This window comes from Syzygium oleosum, unplaced genomic scaffold (assembly GCF_021117445.2).
Source record: "Syzygium oleosum isolate NSW1041296 unplaced genomic scaffold, Sole_v2.1 Sole_v2.55, whole genome shotgun sequence".
Lineage (NCBI taxonomy): Eukaryota > Viridiplantae > Streptophyta > Magnoliopsida > Myrtales > Myrtaceae > Syzygium > Syzygium oleosum.
This window is the reverse complement of record NW_026607539.1, coordinates 785,248-804,444: the sequence shown is the minus strand read 5'-3', so window position 1 is coordinate 804,444 and position 19,197 is coordinate 785,248. Positions and strand designations below refer to the sequence as shown.

The following is a 19,197-nucleotide window of genomic DNA, read 5'->3' as shown; positions in this document are numbered from 1 at the left end:
ATGACTTTTATTGGAAGGATGGCTCGTCCAAAACATAAATAACAAGCTAAAAGTGTAAGCGGAGTCTACTTCATGGAAATGGTTACTGAAAAAGAGTACATGAACTATTACCTCCATCGAAAAAAAGCAGATGATCGCCATAATCAGTGAGTATATAGACTTAAGGAAGCGGCAATAACACCGTCTTTTAACCCCATGCCGTTGGTTTAACGGTTAAGGAACATACTTAATTGGGGAATAGTTCACATGACATGGGTTTGATTCTCCACAACCACCAATTGCGTACAATCTCATATTTGTATCACCCACGAGGGCTTATGCTCACATCTCACTTGGTCTATGAGGTCAGTGGGATGTTTTCGGAGTCCCACGGTTTATGCATGTAAGGCGGAGTTGCAAGTAATCTTTGAAACCTCCTGCAGTTTAGCGCTTTTCTGTAATCTGAGCTTTCATCCATCAGCATATTCCAACAGTGAAACTGTAATGACATGCACAATTAAAGAATAAAACATTCAATTTTCCGTTGCTGTCATAGGTAAATAAGTTATGGGAGTGATTGGCTAATCTGGCCTCGACGCACAAGGATAAGGCCAAAAGTGCCAGTTAGCAATCCCCTACGATCCATTGCATGAAAATACCAATCATAGTTTTGTGACGCCCTGGATTAACTCACTAAAGTATTGTCCAATTTGGCCTGTCCCATACCAAGCGATTTTGTCCTTTAGCATACAGATGGGCACCTTCTCAAGAGGTCACGCATTCCGGTAGTACTTTCACCTAAACATGCTTAACTTTGGAGTTTTAAAGCTAAATATTGCCGTTACGTCAAAAAGCGTCTTCTCAATTAATTCTAGTTTTCACATATATATTTCACAATTGCTCTCTCCCTATTCGGAGTATAGTTTAGTTCATCCTACCCCCTTCACCATCCTAAAAGTTTGTCAGGAGCCGCTCTTTGTTCAGGCCCTCTAGCCCAAAAAACCACTCCCTGTCCTCATTGGACCAATTCGTTACAAGTTCACTCTTAACTAAACTGGAGATGAAGCTAATTACATGCAGCCAAATGAGTAACCAGGAAAGTTCTTTTTAAAAAAATAAAAATAATTAAAGCACTTAAAAAAATCCCATCATATGTTAGGAATAGGCAAAACTCGGAACTGTTCACTCGAGACGGCAATCATACTAAGCAAAGAGGAAGGAAAACGAAGTGCCCACCTTCTTGAGAACCTATTCTAGTCCGAAAGTTTGGAAATTTGCGCTCGATGCGCTTGATTTGGATGAGCCGAAGACGGAGAAGAAGCCATTGTTACCGGCCGGCGATGGGTTACCAGGACGAGTAATGAAGGTGGAGAGATGGGTCTGGATGGAGTTGGATATCTTCTCAAGATTTTGGAAGAGACCGACGAATGGGTTCTCCGACATCGTTCACTTGGAAGAGTTGAAGTAGTCGGAAGGGAACGACAGGAAGGTGGAAATTTGATAATGATGTCCACTATCGAAGTAATAACAATCAAACAATGTTTCAGAATTTTCAACCAAAAAAAAAATGTTTCAGAACAATTTTCATGAAATAATTGATTAATAAAAAAAATTATCGATAATAATTCATGTGTAAATATTTTCATGAACGTTAAAAATATTTTTCGTTCATTCATTTTTTGTACGCGATATAAACGATCATTTTTAAGAAAATATATTCTAAATTATTTATTTTTTGCGAAATAAATGCATTATGGGCATGTTTTCTTGACATTCTCAAGAAATTTTTATATGATTTTTGGATTGTAGTTTTGATTAATAATTTCAAGTCACTAGATGAAATACTTTGACTGTCGTTGAGCTAGTAGAAAAGATCCTTAAAAAGAAATAAAAAAAGAACATTTTTTTGAAAATATACAGCTTCTTGTTTATGATAGTAAAAATTGATTTTTGATGTTTTCCTATACCAAGTTCCAATCTGTTCCGCCGTCTCGAGTGAACAGTTCTTAATTCAAATTTTACACTAAAATTTCAGTTTCCTATTTATAAGTTTTTTGCTTTCTTTTTTACTGTTTGTTTTTATGCATTAGAAAAAAAATTGATCGAAAAAAGGCTTAGGACGATCACATTAAGGGTGAGTGGTTCCCGGTCCGATCCGGTCCAACCTAAGAACCGAGAACTGGACCGGAAGGACTGGTTCCCAGTTTCTAGGACCGGGGACCGGACCGGCTAGTCTTGGGACCGTGGATTGGACCGACCATCGGTTCGGTCTGGTCTAGTTCCAATAGGACCGATCACTTATTGGTAAAGGTAAGAGGGAATTGAGGAAATTAAATTAGGCTTTCTATTTTTTTCAAATTTTTTTTAAAAAGTAAATAAATATATATATGAAAAAAATTAGAAAAAAATATATATTTATCGGTCCGGTTCTCACCCTAGAACCGGGAACTGGACTGTCTGAAAACCGGTTCCACTTTTCGGAACTGGGAATCGGACCGATATTCCCGAGAATCGAACCAAACCGGTCAGTCTAGTCCGGTCTCGGTTTGGGTGGTCTATCTTGCTCACTCCTAGATCGCATACACATCTACAATGGGCTTTTAGTTATTTAGGTTATATTATGCTTAGATATGCAATCTAGAGGGGGTGAATATGTTGTTTTACACAACTTAATAAATTTTTGAGGAATAAACATAATCAAATTAATATATATGCAGGAGCAGTTTGATCTATGCAAGGATAAGTTGTTGATATCAAGTGCGATGCTTCTATCAAACAATTAGAGAGAAATAAGCAGAGAGATATAAGATTATGCACGCAAATCTTTATAATTGTTCGGCTTAGACTAAACCTAACCACTCTTCCAAACTAACAGCCACGAACAGGTTGTATTCCATTGATAATTCTTGAGTAGATACAAGCGTAACTCTTGTTGTTTTTACCCAAAATTGGTAAATCACACTACATAATCCCAAGCATTATTACAACACTTGTACACTTCAAAAGAGACTACAATCCATGATAAGCACTCTTAATAAATGAATTCTCGCTCAACAACTCAACAAGAGTAAGTATATAAAACTTTCTTTGTTTCGCGGTGTTATCATCCATAGAATAGATTGATCTTCTTATATAATCTTTAATCTCCAAAATAGTCAGATAATTTTTAAGAGGATCAATTTAGCCATTGAAGATAAGTAATCAAATCACCAAACATCTTATAGTCCATACAATGAAATCTTCTAGTGATCTTGTTGTTTCCACGAATAAAGTTGCTTATATTAGGAAATAGTCATTGTGCACCGATATAATGGATAATCGGTTGAGTTATCCTTAGAGCAAATAAGTTTGCAATTCCAAGCCTGTGATTGGTTGTCATGTTCCTTTAGACATGGAATAACGGTCAAAGGAATATTTAGATCTTTTATCCAGATCACACAAACAATTATAAACCTATTCTTCACAGTTGGTATAAGCAGCCGCTTCTATAAGTAATCCGTGAGTATATCTAAGCAGCTTGCTTCTATTCAACTTATGAATTGCCATCCAATGGTCTTTCTCAGTATCTCAGTGATCCAAAACTATATAAACTGTTCACTTTGTCTGGTATCTTCAAATCTTTACGAACTTCTCGTTTTATCATCAACCTTTCACTCCGTACTTTGGATACCTTCAATATTGGCAATAGTATTTCTCATATCAACTTCACTCGAACTTCTATCTTTTGGTCCCTCCAAGCATATTAATGACGATGACTTTACCCCAACTGTTCACCTTTCTATGGTCCTTTCAAACTTTACCGAACTCACTGTTCTAGGCTTGTTCACCTTTTACTCAAGTACCTTCACTCGAAGTTCTATCTTTTGGTCCCTCCAAGCATATTAGTGACCATGACTCTACCCCAATTGTTCACCTTTCTATGGTCCTTTCAAGCTTTACCGAACTCCCTGTTCTAGGCTTGTTCACCTTTTACTCAAGTACCTTCACTCGAATTTCTATCTTCTGGTTCCTCCTATTGGGGCTAACAATACAGCCTAGAGGGGGATGAATAGGTTGTTTGAAAACTATGAAAAATATTTACGGAATATAACAAATTTAACTTCAAACATTAGCAGAAACTGTTTGTAGAAATCAGATAAGTGCTGTTGTTTGACAAATCTCGATGCTAAAGATCATGTAATGCTAATACTGAAGAAATAAAAGATTTGCAAGCAGATATATAGTGGTTCGGCTTTATCCCAAAGTTTACATCCACTCTCCATACTAACAGCCGCAATACGGGCTGGATTGCACGTAATTTGTTCAATAAGTTACAATTGACAAGTGTTGATCCTTTACAAATGATATATTACACTATCAACACTTAGCTACTGCACTTACTCTTATACACTTGATCTTTCACATGATTATTATATGGCAAGATTATCACAGTGAAGATCTTTCGAGATAACGAAACAATATCAATAAGGAAAGCAGCTCAGAGCAAATATTCGGATTCTGCATTATGCTCTCTAACATTTTGGCCTAGAGGGTCGTCTCTTAAATAGACATCTTCAATCTTCCGTTGGAGGTGTTTGAGAAGATCAATTAGCCGTTAGAGATCCGTTGGTGCTGCTGTCCAGAGATGGAGCTGCCCATACAGCCCTTTATCCTGAACATTTGCAAGCTACCTGGAAATAGGTCTTGCAACTATTGTTCCCTAAGCTGACTGCTTTGACAATTCTAACAGACGCCTACTCCTGTTCCTCGATAGACTTCCTGATCTTCCCGTTGCACATATCCATCCTTCAACGGCTATAATCTCGAACATCCTCACATGCTCATTATTCAAACATCACCAATGTTATGATGTCTTAGCATTGATACAAACATCATCAATCAGCTGATCTTTAGGTCCATTGGTGCTGTTTACAAAAAAAGGTACCATGACATCTTGCCATCTTCTCCCAATGGATCATACCATGGATATCATGTAGTCCTTAAAGATCATTATAGTCTTCACCTGACAGCTGCTCTCACCCGATATCGATGTAGTCCCTAAAGATCATTACAGTCATCACATGCTTATGCTCTCACTTGATATCATGTAGTTCTAAGCTGACTGCTTTGACAATTCTGACAGACGCCTACTCCTGTTCCCCGATAGACTTCCTGATCTTCCCGTTGCACATATTCATCCTTCAACGGCTATAATCTCGAACTTCCTCACATGCTCATTATTCAAATATCACAAATGTTATGATGTCTCAGCATTGATACAAACATCATCAATCAGCTGATCTTTAGGTCCATTGATGCTGTTTACAAAAAAAATGTACCATGACATCTTGCCATCTTCTCCCAATGGATTACACCATGAATATCATGTAGTCCTTAAAAATCATTGCAGTCTTCACCTGACAGCTGTTCTCACCCGATATCGATGCCGATCTTTCTGGTCCATTCAAGCATATCGGCAATTTCGACTTTACCAAGTTGTTCATCTTCATGGTCTTTCATAGTTTTACCAAACATTCCTGTTCTAGGTTTGTTCACCATCATCAGGTCCATTGTTCACCCGATTTTTGTACCTCTAAGCCATCACGAATATCCTCGTTCTTATCAGCTTATTCACTCTCGATCAAGGTCTTTCCAGATGTTCACCATATCTGAAAATCCTTCCAGCTTGTAGACATATTCAATTACTCGATATCTTGTTCACCTTAGATATTAGTAGAGCATCTTGACAGTGACATAACACTCCTCATATCAAAATGTCTGGTGCTATTTATGACAAACATCTGCATCTCGGCTTGTGCATATATCACCTGGTACTACTCAACGAATACACATGTTAGTAGCTTTTGATTGTCTCTGTCATCATCTAAACAACACAAGGGATTTTCCCAATAATCATCACATTAGTGATTTTCCCAATACCTCCAAGCATATTAGTGACCATGACTCTACCCCAACCGTTCACCTTTCTATGGTCCTTTCAAGCTTTACCGAACTCCCTGTTCTAGGCTTGTTCACCTTTTACTCAAGTACCTTAACCTTGTTACCTCTGTGCCCAATGTCTTGATGTCTTGTTGACCATTGATAGAGCACTGCTCCTCTTTAGACAATGATGTTAGAACACTATCCACATATTGACTAATGCATCTCTCGACTGATTTACTCAACCATTAAGCACATTAATTTTCTTCTTTTCTATTTAGTTTTCATTTTATGCTGTTAGCGAGATATGGGTTTACATTTGTTTGGTTAACCACAAATTTATTAGCCGAAAAAAAGGCCAATAAGTCAATTTTTCAATGAAAAGAATGTGATGAATAGTAGTACATAAAATTGCATTTTCTGTTTTGCACTGAAAAAACAATCAAGTGAATTTTTTATGCTTCTTCTATAATTATCATAAGATAATATTCTCATTTGTGGTCTTACAACTATAATTTTGTAAATTTCATACCATCATGAAGTACATAATTGAATCACAATAATTTCAACGTAAATATCGATTAATCTTTACAATTAAAGATATATATTGCTTTATATTAATTTGCACATATAACTTAAAATAGTGAGCAATACACATTAATCTATACCCGTGCAAAGTGCAGGTTGATAGTCTAGTTTTTGTTAGACCCTCGAATGCCACTTAATTTTAAGAGAAAATTAAGCCCACTAGTACGTAAAATTATTAATTCATGCATAAAATTGTATAATGGAGATGAGAATGCTTTGTTTATTGTGTGGGTATACGACAAAAAAAGGATTAAAAATTAATTTATCCGAGAAAAATGTAGATGTTATTCAGTTTGGAAACAAAATGAAAGAAGCTCATTTAACATGGTTTAAACATTGCTGAAAATGTGAGCCTTCGAATGCTTTGGTGAGGAGATTTGAACAGGGGATGAAGCCTAAAAGGAAATTGAAGATAAAGGGCTGAGTCTACCCTCCTCGGATTTTGTGTACATGAAAGCCTTTAGATTCAAGTTTGTCAACATCGACTATTGAATAGTGTGTGATCTAGTTTACAATTAAGCTGCCGACGGTCTCGTTATCCATTAAATTCAAGCTTGTCAACATCGACTGTTGGATAGTGTGTCTTGTTAGCTGTCCTATAAAAAACCTGTCAACATTCACCGTCGGATTTGAGCACAACAAATTCACCATGATTTTGCTCACCGCAACGTAGACTCAATTAAGAAAAAAAATAAAGAAAGACATTAGTTATTTAAAGTTTATAGAGGATCTAATAATAATAATAATGGCGGTGGGTTGCTGGGTTAATCTCTCTCGAGGTATAGGCGCTCCGATTACCTGTGCGAGCTCGTCTCCAGGGAATGGTGGCGGATCCTCGGTTACCAAAAAAAAATAATAAAATAATAATAGAGGGACAAAATAAGAATTTGGGAAGGAATCTAACAAATAATCCCTCTCACAAATGGTGTTAAAAGATTGGGGATAGAATTGATACCAATTTGAAAATCGGGTTTTTTGTTAATTTGGCCATAATTAAACAATCATTATAGCAAGCCACTTATAAGAGGTTCCCTAAGAATGGGGAAATAACGACATGGTCAGTCGAAAAATTAAATTCTTAGAATATTGTTGGTTTCACGTAAGACTCACATAATCAATAGCTGAGTTTACTTAATCTATCACGCAGGTATTTGTTTCATCTTGGTTCTTTTCTTAGTTGATATATATGCCTAGATCGTGGTGATAAAATCCGGTATTATCAAATCTAGCTAGGGCAAGTATATAATGGCCTAAAATATTTATGTTCTTTGGAACTCTAAATAACATATGATGCTTTGTTACCTTAAAATGAGCTCATATTACATTTTTACTACCTTGCCATTGTGCCCGAGAAAGTAATGTTATTCATTCTAAGCTTGATTTACAAATTAGTTCAGAAAATGCTATGTCAACAGTGAGCAAACATTTAAAACAGTTGATCATACTTAATACCTAATAATATTTTGGGTTAATACTACGAAAAACCCAAAACTGATACACTTATGATAAATTTACCCCAAACTAATTTTTTGACCACCAAAACCTCCAAACTGGTATACTTATGATAAATTTATCAAAAATTAATCTTTTGATCATCAAAACCCTAAACTGATATATTTGTGACAAATTTACCCTTCGTTAATTTCCGTTAAATTGGATTAATACCAGGAAAAATCATAAACTAGTATACCTGTGATAAATAGAGGGTAAAACCCCAAACTGATACACCCGTCAACTGTCACGTGTCATTTAACTCAATAATTTGACGGTAAAATTTAATGGAAACTAACGGAGGGTAAATTTGTCATAGACGTACCAGTTTGGGGTTTTTTCGTGGTATTAACCTTAATTAAATATCAATTTTTAAATTATTTTTCTAAATTAAATTTGTATACTTGCTATCATACTGGCTTTGTTAAGCAGAGAAACCAGTAAAACAGATGAATATGATGTCATTGACAAAGATGGAGAAAATAAAAAAGAAATGAATGAAGCAACGACCAGAAAATGTGAAGAAAGGCCCATTAAAGTAAGCCAATGAATAGAGAAAGCATAGGTAGGACCAGTGATGACCCTCCCTCTCAACTTCAACAGCAAGTTGTCGGACTTGAGAAACAAGTCCGACGAATAAACAACTTCCCACGTAAGGTAAAGAAGAGTGCATCAGACGAAGCCCAGGCAGGACTCCACAACTCAAAGCAAGCGCAGTATAAATTCATCTCCTCACACGGGTTGAACATCAAAGTTATCCCCAACCAAGTCCAAGACATTCATGTCTTTGTGCTGCAGAGACCGTGAGATGGAAGACATTGCAGTTCAAGCCCGTCACCGGAGGAATCGTGAATCATTCATTGAAGCTGAAAGGGCGAGCTATGTGGCAGTACCCCAATCATTCCTGGTTCTTGACCGGAACGCACAGCCATGGGTGATGCACGAATATCACCTAAATGGCGATCCACTTTAGTACACTTCAAGAGGCCAGGTACAAATACTTGTCTCATTCGCTTGATATGTGCTCTGCTTGGTTTTGCAGACTCAAGCATGACTATCAAGTTCGTTCGCCGAATTATTTATGCGCACCAGTTGGCATCTATTGATGGAGATTCTGTCATGTGCATCTCAGTTCTATGAAGATATGTTGCTGCTTTTAACTACTTTTATCATATTATCCAACTCATGTCCCCGTCTTTTTTCTAGTAGGATCCTGCTGCCTCGTCCGACCAATCCAAGCGACCGAAGACACTTGTGAATCCGTATTCAAGTTAGGTTTCTACATGCTAAATGTGGATTCACGATAAGCTTTGTGTATTAGAAATAAAATCTCCTTCTTACTGAGAAGTCTTCTCATTTTAATTTGCTGCATTGATCATTTTGGAGCTTGCGATCCATCTGAATTCCATGTATGATGGCCTGATTTATGACTTCTATTGGAAGGTTGGCTCGTCCGAAACATAAATAACAAGCTAAAAGTGTAAGCGGACTCTACTTCATGAAAGTGGTGACTGAAAAAGAGTACACGAACTCCACCCTCCATCGAAAAAAAAAGCAGATAATCGCCATAATCAGTGAGTATATAGACTTAAGGAAGCGGCAATAACACCATCTTTTAACCCCATGCCGTGGTTTAACGGTTAAGGAACATACTTAATTGGGGTATAGTTCACATGACATGGGTTTGATTCTCCACAACCACCAATTGCGTACAATCTCATATTTGTATCGCCCATGAGGGCTTATGCTCACATCTCACTTGGTCTATGAGGTCAGTGGGATGTTTTCGGAGTCCCACGGTTTATGCATGTAAGGCGGAGTTGCAAGTAATCTTTGAAACCTCCTGCAGTTTAGCGCTTTTCTGTAATCTGAGCTTTCATCCATCAGCATATTCCAACAGTGAAACTGTAATGACATGCACAATTAAAGAATAAAACATTCAATTTTCCGTTGCTGTCACAGGTAAATAAGTTATGGGTGTGATTGGCTAATCTGGCCGAGGATTAGGCCAAAAGTGCCAGTTAGCAATCCCCTATGACCCGTTGCATGAAAATACCAATCATAGTTTTGTGACGCTTTGGATTAACTCAGCGAGCTACCGTCCGCTTTGGCCCGACCCATGCCGAGTCCCATGGTTTTGTCCTTTGCTGTACATGTGGGCATCTTCCTAGGAGGTCACCCATCCTGAGAGTGATTTTACATGAGGATGCTTAATTTTGGAGTTCCAAAATTAAACATTGCCGTTACGTCAAAAAACGTCTCCTAAATTAATTTTAGTTTTCACATATATATCTCAAAATCGCTCTTTACATGTTCGGAGCACAGTTTGGTTCATTCCTACCTCCTTCGCCATCCTAGAAGCTTGTCAGGAACCGCTCTTTATCCAAGCCTTTTGGCCCGGGAGACCACTCATCGTCCTCGTCGGATTCGGTCGTTACAAGTTTACTCTTACCTAAACTGGAGATGAAGCTACTTACATGCAGCTAAGTTAGTAACCAGGAAAGTTCTTTTTTCTTTTTTTTAAATAAACAAAGCAATGACAAAAATCCCAATTGTACGCAATTTATTGGTGCATTAGCACATAAAGAGACCGTGTAGGGTGAAACTTTGTTATATAATGAAAATGTATAAGTGCATGGACAGCCCTTATGTTAACTGACTATTAGCAGGTTGATTTTAACTCAAATGCACACAATGTCATTAACAAAATGAAAAGGAAAGTCTTCTATTGTAATTGAAGGAAACAACCAGGACACATCATAGGAGCAAATCCCAGAAATTTCCTGGATATTGTCATTATAATATGAGAAAGCAAAGCAAATTTTTATAGTGAACAACCGTACCTTACAGAATGAGCAGAATCTGAGATTAGTCTGATTTATGCGATAGGATCCACCAGGACAAGGAAAAGCAGACAAAAAACCATCCCTATCAGCTATCAATCACGATCAAGAGTTTTCCGATGTCCACTTACCAGAAGTTTGGTAACTTCTAAAGGAAGGGAAGACTTCAATAAAGACCCTCCCAAATGGTAGTGTGTTGATGCTCACTTCTCTGCTTCCACAATCTGAAGTGAGTTCATTAGTTTTGCTTGCGTGTTGGGTGAAGAACAGAAAGAGAGGAGATGGGAGCTGTGGTCATCCCGAACAATTTGCCGGTCGGATACAGATTCCATCCAACTGACGAGGAATGCGTCGATTATTACTTGAAGAACCGAGTCCGAGGATTCGTAGACCGTCCCTGCATAATTCCCGATGTCGACATCTGTGGGTGGGATCCTTGGCAATTACCACAGAAGTTTCATGGTAAGAACAGATACTACTATCACTTTGCTTGCTCCTTTGATACAATCTCTCTGCAACCATGATTTACAAAACTTAATACCTGAAGTATGTGGGTTTTTGGAGCATATTATTTATCATCAATTGGTGAAAAGTTGAGGGAATGTGCTGATGAGATGTGAATTTGATAGTTTCTGGCGGTGAAATGTTATAAGGTGCAAACTATTGTGGAATGCAAAATATTCCTTCGATTTGGTAAAAAAAGAAATATTAGTTCTTGATAACAAGAAATCAATGAGATTGACAGGCGAATCAATCATTCACCTGGATGACAAAGTTCAAGAATGGTGGTTCTTCTGTCTGCAAACGCCCCAACAGGTTAAAAGATCGACTCCGTCCGGCTATTGGAAGAAGACTGGTAAAGATCGGAATGTCAAGGCCAGAGATACCAACAGAGTAATTGGCACTAAGAAAACAATAGTCTTCCACATAGGTCGGGGCTCTGAGGGCGTCAGGACCAACTGGGTCATCCAGGAATATCATCTACTCATCAAAGATGTACTCAATCTATCCCTCATTTATTCATTGCAACAGATTAGATTCACTAGATGCATGAACTTGATAACATATCGTATGAGAAGTATAGCTACAGTAATCTGCAGAAACACTCAATTAAAAGTTTCCACGAGTCCTAAGGAAGCAAAGATGCTTTATTTTGCTCAGTTTCTACTATAGAAGATTGAAATCTTATACATATGTAGAGAAGTGAGCCTAATTTTACTGTTGATGATCTAATGGTATGAACTGGTGTGACATGGACTTTTGACAGTTGAATCGGAATTGTGTTCTGTGTCGCTTAAAGCTTAAACGAGATAAGAAGGCCGATAATTCAACCATAGAATTAGAAGAAGGAGCCAATAACCCGGTGGATTTGGATTCGGATCTTCATCAACCTGACCATGAGGGCTCATTTCCTATGGTGTGGAGGAAAAAATGTTCAGTTTATACACTTAATATCTGTCTTAATGAGCATGCAAAATGTGTTAATGTTCAATTTTTTACTTGTAAATACAGATTTGGATCGAAGAAATGTTAAATTCAAGGACACTGTCCTCATTTCAGCCGGAAAACCGAGTTCAAGTTGCCTTGCCTAACCTCCTGCAGCTGCCTCAGCCTGCGCTGCGATCACAAAATAATATCTCCCCCTTCAACATACATCAATTTATGAATATTGAGAGTCCGTCTTTTATGGACGTCTCATTGGACAACGATCTTACTGAGGAATCTATTCAGTGGGAATCTTTGTTCCGAACCAGTGAAGATGATGCAGATGTTGGTGACGTTCAAATTTCAGATTATTTTGATGCCGACTTCTTTGAGGGAGACCAAATGCAAACACAGGTCAAAATTCTTCCCTTGAAATTTCGTTTGGTTGCTGTGATTATTTTTCCAGTAAATTTAGCTTTAAGATGGTTTCTACTGAATTGCAAGGGCACTTCCCTTTTCCAGGTTATCTGAAATTTAAGGATAATTTTCTTTCAATCATCTTTGTGTAAATAGAAAGTTTAACAAAGAACGATGGACAATTTAAAATCTAATCTTGAAGGTTTGTATGAAATTAAGTTGATGCCTCAGCTATTTCCTCTGATGCATTTTATATTATGCAATCTGTCAGCTACAGTGTGGCCAATCATCTAACTCGCAGAAGGAGCATCCTGCTCTAATGAAGAATCGGCGAACACGAACAATTGACTCATTCCACGGTTTTGTTCCTCTTGAGGAAAAGAAAGGCATGGTGGAGAATAAGTTCAACGGCTCGCGTGTTGCCTCCGAGAAACCTATGCCGTGCCCTGTACTTATCGCGCCTTGCAGGTCTATGGCGCCTCCCATACACGCTGCAAGTGTAAAATATTATAGCAAAGATGAAGAGCAGAGGTTTGAAAAGGTTAAGCAGGAAACTGCAGCCAAAAATAACAAACCAGAATGCACGTCTTTGGATGAAACAGCAGCCAGAGCAAAGGTGAAAGCAGCTCCTAAACTAACCCAGTGTGTGTTGTTACTATTCTTATATGTTGACGTGCATTGCTTGGGTAGTTTATCAGATGGTGGGAATCCGTTTTGACTGCAGGGAAACCATTTATGGGATATGTGGTTCATAGGCACTTAAAAAAAAGGTTAATTTTGTCAAATCTGCTTCGAGAAACATATAATCTAGCATTCTTCTACCAAAAGGAAGTGTTACTTCACTCTAAATTGGTCATGCTTTGCTTTATTATGCTTTGATTTGAATGATAAGAAAAATGGTGAAGAACTACAAGCAAAATATATCAATAAAATTTCAGCTAAGATATTGAATAAGGTTATAGTAGATGACTAAATAGAACTTACGAATCTGCTAGACAATTTGAGAACAAACACATGAATGTTTGTCATGCCATTCCCGTTGATCCATTTGATCTTATGCGATGCTTTGTTGCAGTATCCAAAAATGCCCGAGTCTCCAAGAATTTATAGCAATGAAGAAACGAGGTTCGAAAAGGTAAAGAAGCAGGAAATTGCATCTCGAAATGTTAAACCCGAATGTGTATCTTTGGATGATTCTGCAGCAAAAGCAAAGGTGAAAGAAGCTCCCAGTTTAACCTCGTCTTGCTATTATCTTCCAATCTTGATGTGCACTGCTGGACAATTTAGTTCGATTGGCGTGGTTCCATATTTTCGAAAAATCAATACAAAAAACTGGGAAAATCCCTCGTGTTTTTCGTCTCCTGTTATTCCTTACTTTATTTTTCCTATCAGCTCACTATTTGAAACACTTCATGTTGGCAGGTACTAGAATACAAAGTGCATGGTTCAGGCAGTAAATCACCTAAGAAGACAAACGGCAAGGAGATTGAACATGCCAGAGAGAAATCAAATTCAGTGACTGCATTGACCAGACCAACCACCAACAGCACAAAAAGTTCCACAGATTTTCCACTGCATAATCTTGTGAACGTGATCGTCGGAATTTTCCTGTTGTTCACCATAACTTGCCAAGCATTTAATTTCTGATTTTCACTGCTATTTAGTCCTGTGTGTGATGCAGCATCATTGACAAGTACAATTGTAAAAGAAGGGTTTTTTATGTCGTGTCACAATTTACGTGTATGTAGCTTGTCTTCCTTTTGATGCTAATGCTTTGTACTTCTATTTGCTTTAACGGAAATAGAAGATCCAACTAGATGTGCGACTACTCTGAGATTTTCTTTCTTCGATGTCTGCTGTATAATGCGAAGAATCAACAAGTTGCCGCAGTGATATCTCCTTTAAAGTTAACTTGCAATCCATCTTTCCATGTCTTCCTTTAGTTTATCAAACTCATTGAAGGATCTATCTCACAGGATTGGTTGTTTTTGTAGGCACGGTCCACGGACACAACATACAAACTAAACAGTCTACATAGGACAAAGCCTACTTTATAAGACGTTCAGATCTTTATCTGTATGTTCAGGACAAGTAGAAGCTTTTATCCTTTGCAAAATGAAATAATAGCAGCCGGTGGTAGCTCCGAGTCTTTCTAGAATCACACACATATTGTCAGAACACATGAAAAAACAAAAGAGCACCGAGAATACATTTGTGCTGACACTGACTGTTAAGAGTGAGGACTGGAGAGAGCTTATATTTAGAGACATCAGTACATCTGTGACGCATATCAATCCACCCAACAAAATCCGAAACATAATTCATGATATTGTTAATGAAGATGAAAACAAACCAGCCTTCACAATTTTCTGCTTTCGCAGAGAGAGAGATGGAATAGAAGACTGGAAAATATTAACCTTAAAACAAAAACTGTCTAGAACAAGCTTAATAGGAACCTGTTTTTTTTAACTGCACACAAACGTGCAAAAACTGACTTAAAAAACTGACTTGTTCCACTTCCTAGAAAATAGCTAACAAAGTAACTGTCTAACAAATCAAGATGACAGCAAAACAGAAAAGACTAAAAAACGACAAGAAAAAAACAACAGCAGCACTGGGACACAGCTCCAACAAACTCCTCCTTGGATCAGTTGCTGCTGCAAACTCCAATTTTCTCCCTTAACAGCTCAAATCTTTCAACTTGAAGTGGCTTTGTGAACATGTCTGCAAACTGATCTTCTGATCTACAATAAGCCAACTTAACTTCACCACTTTGTTGCACTTCACGCAGAAAGAAGAATTTGATCTTAAAATGCTTGGTTTTGCCATGGAAAACTGGATCTGTGATATTGCTAAAGCAACCTGATTGTCCACATAAACTTCAATGCAATCACAAGAACTCAACCACAGATCCTTCATTATCTTCTTCAGCCACAAAGCTTGATTTGCAGCTGCAGTAGCTGCTATAAACTCAGCCTCTGCAGTGGACTGAGCTACAATCTCCTGCTTTTTGGAACATCAGGAGAAACAAGCAAAACCAAGAGTGAAGTAGTACCCAGATGTACTCTTCATGTCATCTACTGAGCCAGCCCAGTCACTATCAGAAAAACCCTGCAACTTAAACTTCTGGCCTTTCCTAAACTTCACACCAAAGAACAATGTTCCTTTGATGTATCTCAAGACCCTTTTTGCAGCAACCAAATGTAACTGACTAGGACTACTCATGAACCTGGATAAAACACTCACAACAAATAAAATATCAGGTCTAGTTGCTGTGAGATACATGAGACATCCAATTAAGCTTCTATACATTGAAGCATCTACCGCTTCTGTTCCATCATTCTTTTGTAGCTTCTCCTTAGCAGTCATAGGAGTGCTGACACTTCTACAATCTTCCATCTGAAACTTCTTCAAAATTTCCTTCATGTATTTCTTTTGGCAGATGAAAATCTCATGTGAAGTTTGTTTGATTTCCAGACCTAGGAAATAAGCCATCTTTCCCAAGTCTGACATCTCAAAAGCTGCAAATAGACCTTGCTTCACCCTCTCTATCAGTTCCACATCATTCCCTGTCACCAACAAATCATCTACATAACGTGACAGAATTACAACACTATGATTCACCTTCTTGACATAAAGAGTGAACTCACTCAAGCTTCTTACAAAGCCAAAATCCTGCAAATATCTGTCTATCTTTCCATACCAAGCTCTTGGAGCCTGCTTCAGTCCATATAGAGCTTTCCTCAATCTGTATACCTTCTCTTCTTGCCCTTTGACACTGAAGCCTTCAGATTGTTCAACAAAAATCTCCTCTTCGAGCTCTCCATTCAGAAATGCAGACTTGACATCTAGCTGAAATATATGCCACCCCTTCTCTGCTGCAACAGCTAATAATAGCCTGATTGTATCAAGTCTTGCAACAGGCGCAAAAGTTTCAGAATAATCTACTCCCCATATCTGAGCATAGCCTTTCACAACTAGTCTAGCTTTGTGTTTATTGACAGAACCATCAGGATTAAGTTTTGTTCTGAACACCCACTTAACCCCAATCACATTCTTGTCAGATGGTTTGTCAACAAGCTCCCATGTGTGGTTTTTCTGAATCATTGTCAACTCCTCCTGCATTGCTGCAATCCACTTCTGATCCTCCTTAGCTTCCACAAAATTAGCTGGTTCAAGCACTGCCACATTGCTTCTTTCATAAACTTCAGCAAGTGACCTTGTGCCTCTTACTGGCATATCATCCATAGTATCTTCCAATCCATTCACAACTTCATCAACCTGTACAGTTGTTGCAGGTTGTTGTTCTGCAGATTTCTTCTGTTCTGCATTCTTTTCTTCCATCCAATTCCACTCATCTTCCTCTAGAAAAACAACATCTCTACTCACAGTCACCTTCCCTGTCATAGGCTGAAAAATCCTATAAGCCTTTGAATGTAGACTGTATCCAATGAAGACTCCAGGCTCAGCTCTTTGATCCAGCTTGTCCCTCTTGACCTGAGGAACATGTGTATAACACAAACACCCAAAAACTTTTAAATTCTTTACATAAGGTTTAACACCATACTAGGCTTCAAAAGGTGTTGACCTCTCTAAGGCCTTTGTGGGCAATCTATTCAACAAGAACACTGCAGAACTAGCTGCCTCAGCCCAGAACTTCTTAGGTAACATCTTCTCCTGCATCATTCATCTGGCCATTTCCATAATGCTTCGTTTTCCTCTCACCGACCCCATTCTCGTTGAGGTGAATAGGGGGCGATGAACCGCTGCATAATGCCCGCTTCCTCACAATTTAACTTAAACTTGTGAGCAGTATACTCAGAACCATTATCAGACCTGAGCATTTTGATTTTCTTCCCACTCTGATTCTCAACTAAGGCTTTGAACTTCATAAACACATCAGCAACTTCAGACTTGGTTTGCAGAAAGTAAATCCAGCTCATCCTAGTCATGTCATTAGTGAAAGTAATGAAATACCTGCTACCATTGAGAGATGACTCTGACATAGGTCTACATAAGTCTGTGTGGACTAATTGCAGCTTCTCACATGCTCTCCAGCCTCCTTCTTTGAAAGGAAATCTGGCTTGCTTGCTAAGAAGACAAGTTCTGCACTGTGGAAATTCCTCCTCCAAACTTGGCAAATCATCTGCCAAGCTATTCCTCTGCATAAACAACATGTTCTTCCAGTGAACATGTCCAAGCCTTTTATGCCATAGCTCTGTATTTTCTTCTTTGCACTTCAAAGCCATTTGTTGCATTTCATGTGGCTTGAATAAGAAGCACTTGTCTTTCATTGGCATTCTCAACACTTCCTTGCTATTTGCATTATCAATAAGGCATTCCTTTCCTTCAAACTTCACCTTATAGCCCCTCTCAACTAATTGACCAACACTCAACAGATTCTGGTCAATTTTTGGCACAAAGAGAACATCACTAATCAGCTTCACCTCCTGATTTCCTTCAATAGCCACTGTACCCTTTCCTTGCACTTCGATATACTGTCCATTGCCAATTCTGACTTTGGACCTGACTGACCTGTCTAGACTCCTAAACAGCTTCAAATTGCCAGTCATATGATTGGTACAACCACTATCCACCAGCCATGCATCATTCTCAACATGAGAACCAAAATAGGAAGCCACAAACAAGCATTCTTCCTCAGGTTCATTCACTGCTATATGTGCTTCTCCTGCTTGCTGGTGATTGTTCTCTTTGCAGATTGCTTCCATGTGACCCATCTTGTGACATCTTCTGCACTTAGCATCAGGCCTCCTCCAGCATCTAAAGGACTGATGAGTAGTTCCACCACAGTGTTGACAAGGCTTCTTGTTCTTCTTCCATTTGCCAGACCCACTAGAACTTCCTTCTTTCGCTGCAAACTTGGAATCACTTGCATTTCCTTTTGACTGATTCCATTTCTTCCCTTTGCCTCCATCATTGAACTTCAATTTAGCTTGCAGTGCACCCTCTACAGGCTCTTCTCTTCTCATCAGTCTTCTTTGCTCCTGTGCCTGCAGGGCACTTAACAATTCTACAAGCTTTATGTCAGCTAAATCTCTTGTATTTTCCAGAGAAACTATGGTGGCTTCAAACTTCTCTGGAAGAGATACCAGGATCTTCTGAACTAGCCTTTCATCCTTCAAGTCAGTCCCTAAAACTCTGATCTTTTCAGCTATCCCAATCAGCCTATCAGAGTATTCCTTCACTGACTCTGAATCCTTCATCTGCTGTCTCTCAAACTCCCTTAAGAGATTCAGCACCTTCATGCTTCTTATCTTCTCATCTCCCTCGTATTCATCCTTCAAGCAATCCCATATTGCCTTTGCAGAATCACATCTCATGATCCTTGTGAAAATAAGGGGTGAGACAGCAGTATACAGGCAAGACTTTGCCTTGGCCTTTCTTGTGGTTCTCTCTTTATGGAACTTTATCTGATTCAAGGTCGGATTGTTTGGAAGTGGAGCAATTTCATAATCATTCTCCACAGCCTCCCACAAATCATGATCCTCCAAGAATTGTAACATCCTGAATTTAG

General features: G+C 38.4%; 1 protein-coding gene and 1 long non-coding RNA gene across 5 annotated transcripts; both read left to right on the top strand.

Annotated features, from left to right (window-relative positions):
* The first annotated feature begins 8,642 nt into the window (after positions 1–8,642).
* LOC115665492 (uncharacterized) lies at positions 8,643–9,317 on the top strand. Of its 2 annotated transcripts, none has more exons than XR_004003770.2 (2): positions 8,643–8,968; positions 9,187–9,317. It is a non-coding gene; the product is annotated as an uncharacterized LOC115665492 (long non-coding RNA). The 2 variants fall into 2 exon arrangements; XR_004003771.2 differs by having other exon boundaries at positions 9,184–9,317.
* Positions 9,318–10,979: 1,662 nt separating this feature from the next.
* LOC115667508 (NAC domain-containing protein 87-like) lies at positions 10,980–14,478 on the top strand. Of its 3 annotated transcripts, none has more exons than XM_056307537.1 (7): positions 10,980–11,282; positions 11,566–11,816; positions 12,088–12,237; positions 12,333–12,659; positions 12,940–13,278; positions 13,738–13,875; positions 14,085–14,478. In XM_056307537.1, exons 1-7 carry the CDS (start codon positions 11,102–11,104, stop codon positions 14,307–14,309), a joined length of 1,611 nt encoding a protein of 536 aa, XP_056163512.1. In that variant the 5' UTR covers positions 10,980–11,101; the 3' UTR covers positions 14,310–14,478. The 3 variants fall into 3 exon arrangements, with proteins under 3 accessions (XP_056163512.1, XP_056163511.1, XP_056163513.1); XM_056307536.1 differs by having other exon boundaries at positions 10,982–11,282; positions 12,934–13,278; XM_056307538.1 differs by lacking the exon at positions 12,088–12,237 and having other exon boundaries at positions 10,983–11,282; positions 12,934–13,278.
* Positions 14,479–19,197: the final 4,719 nt, after the last annotated feature.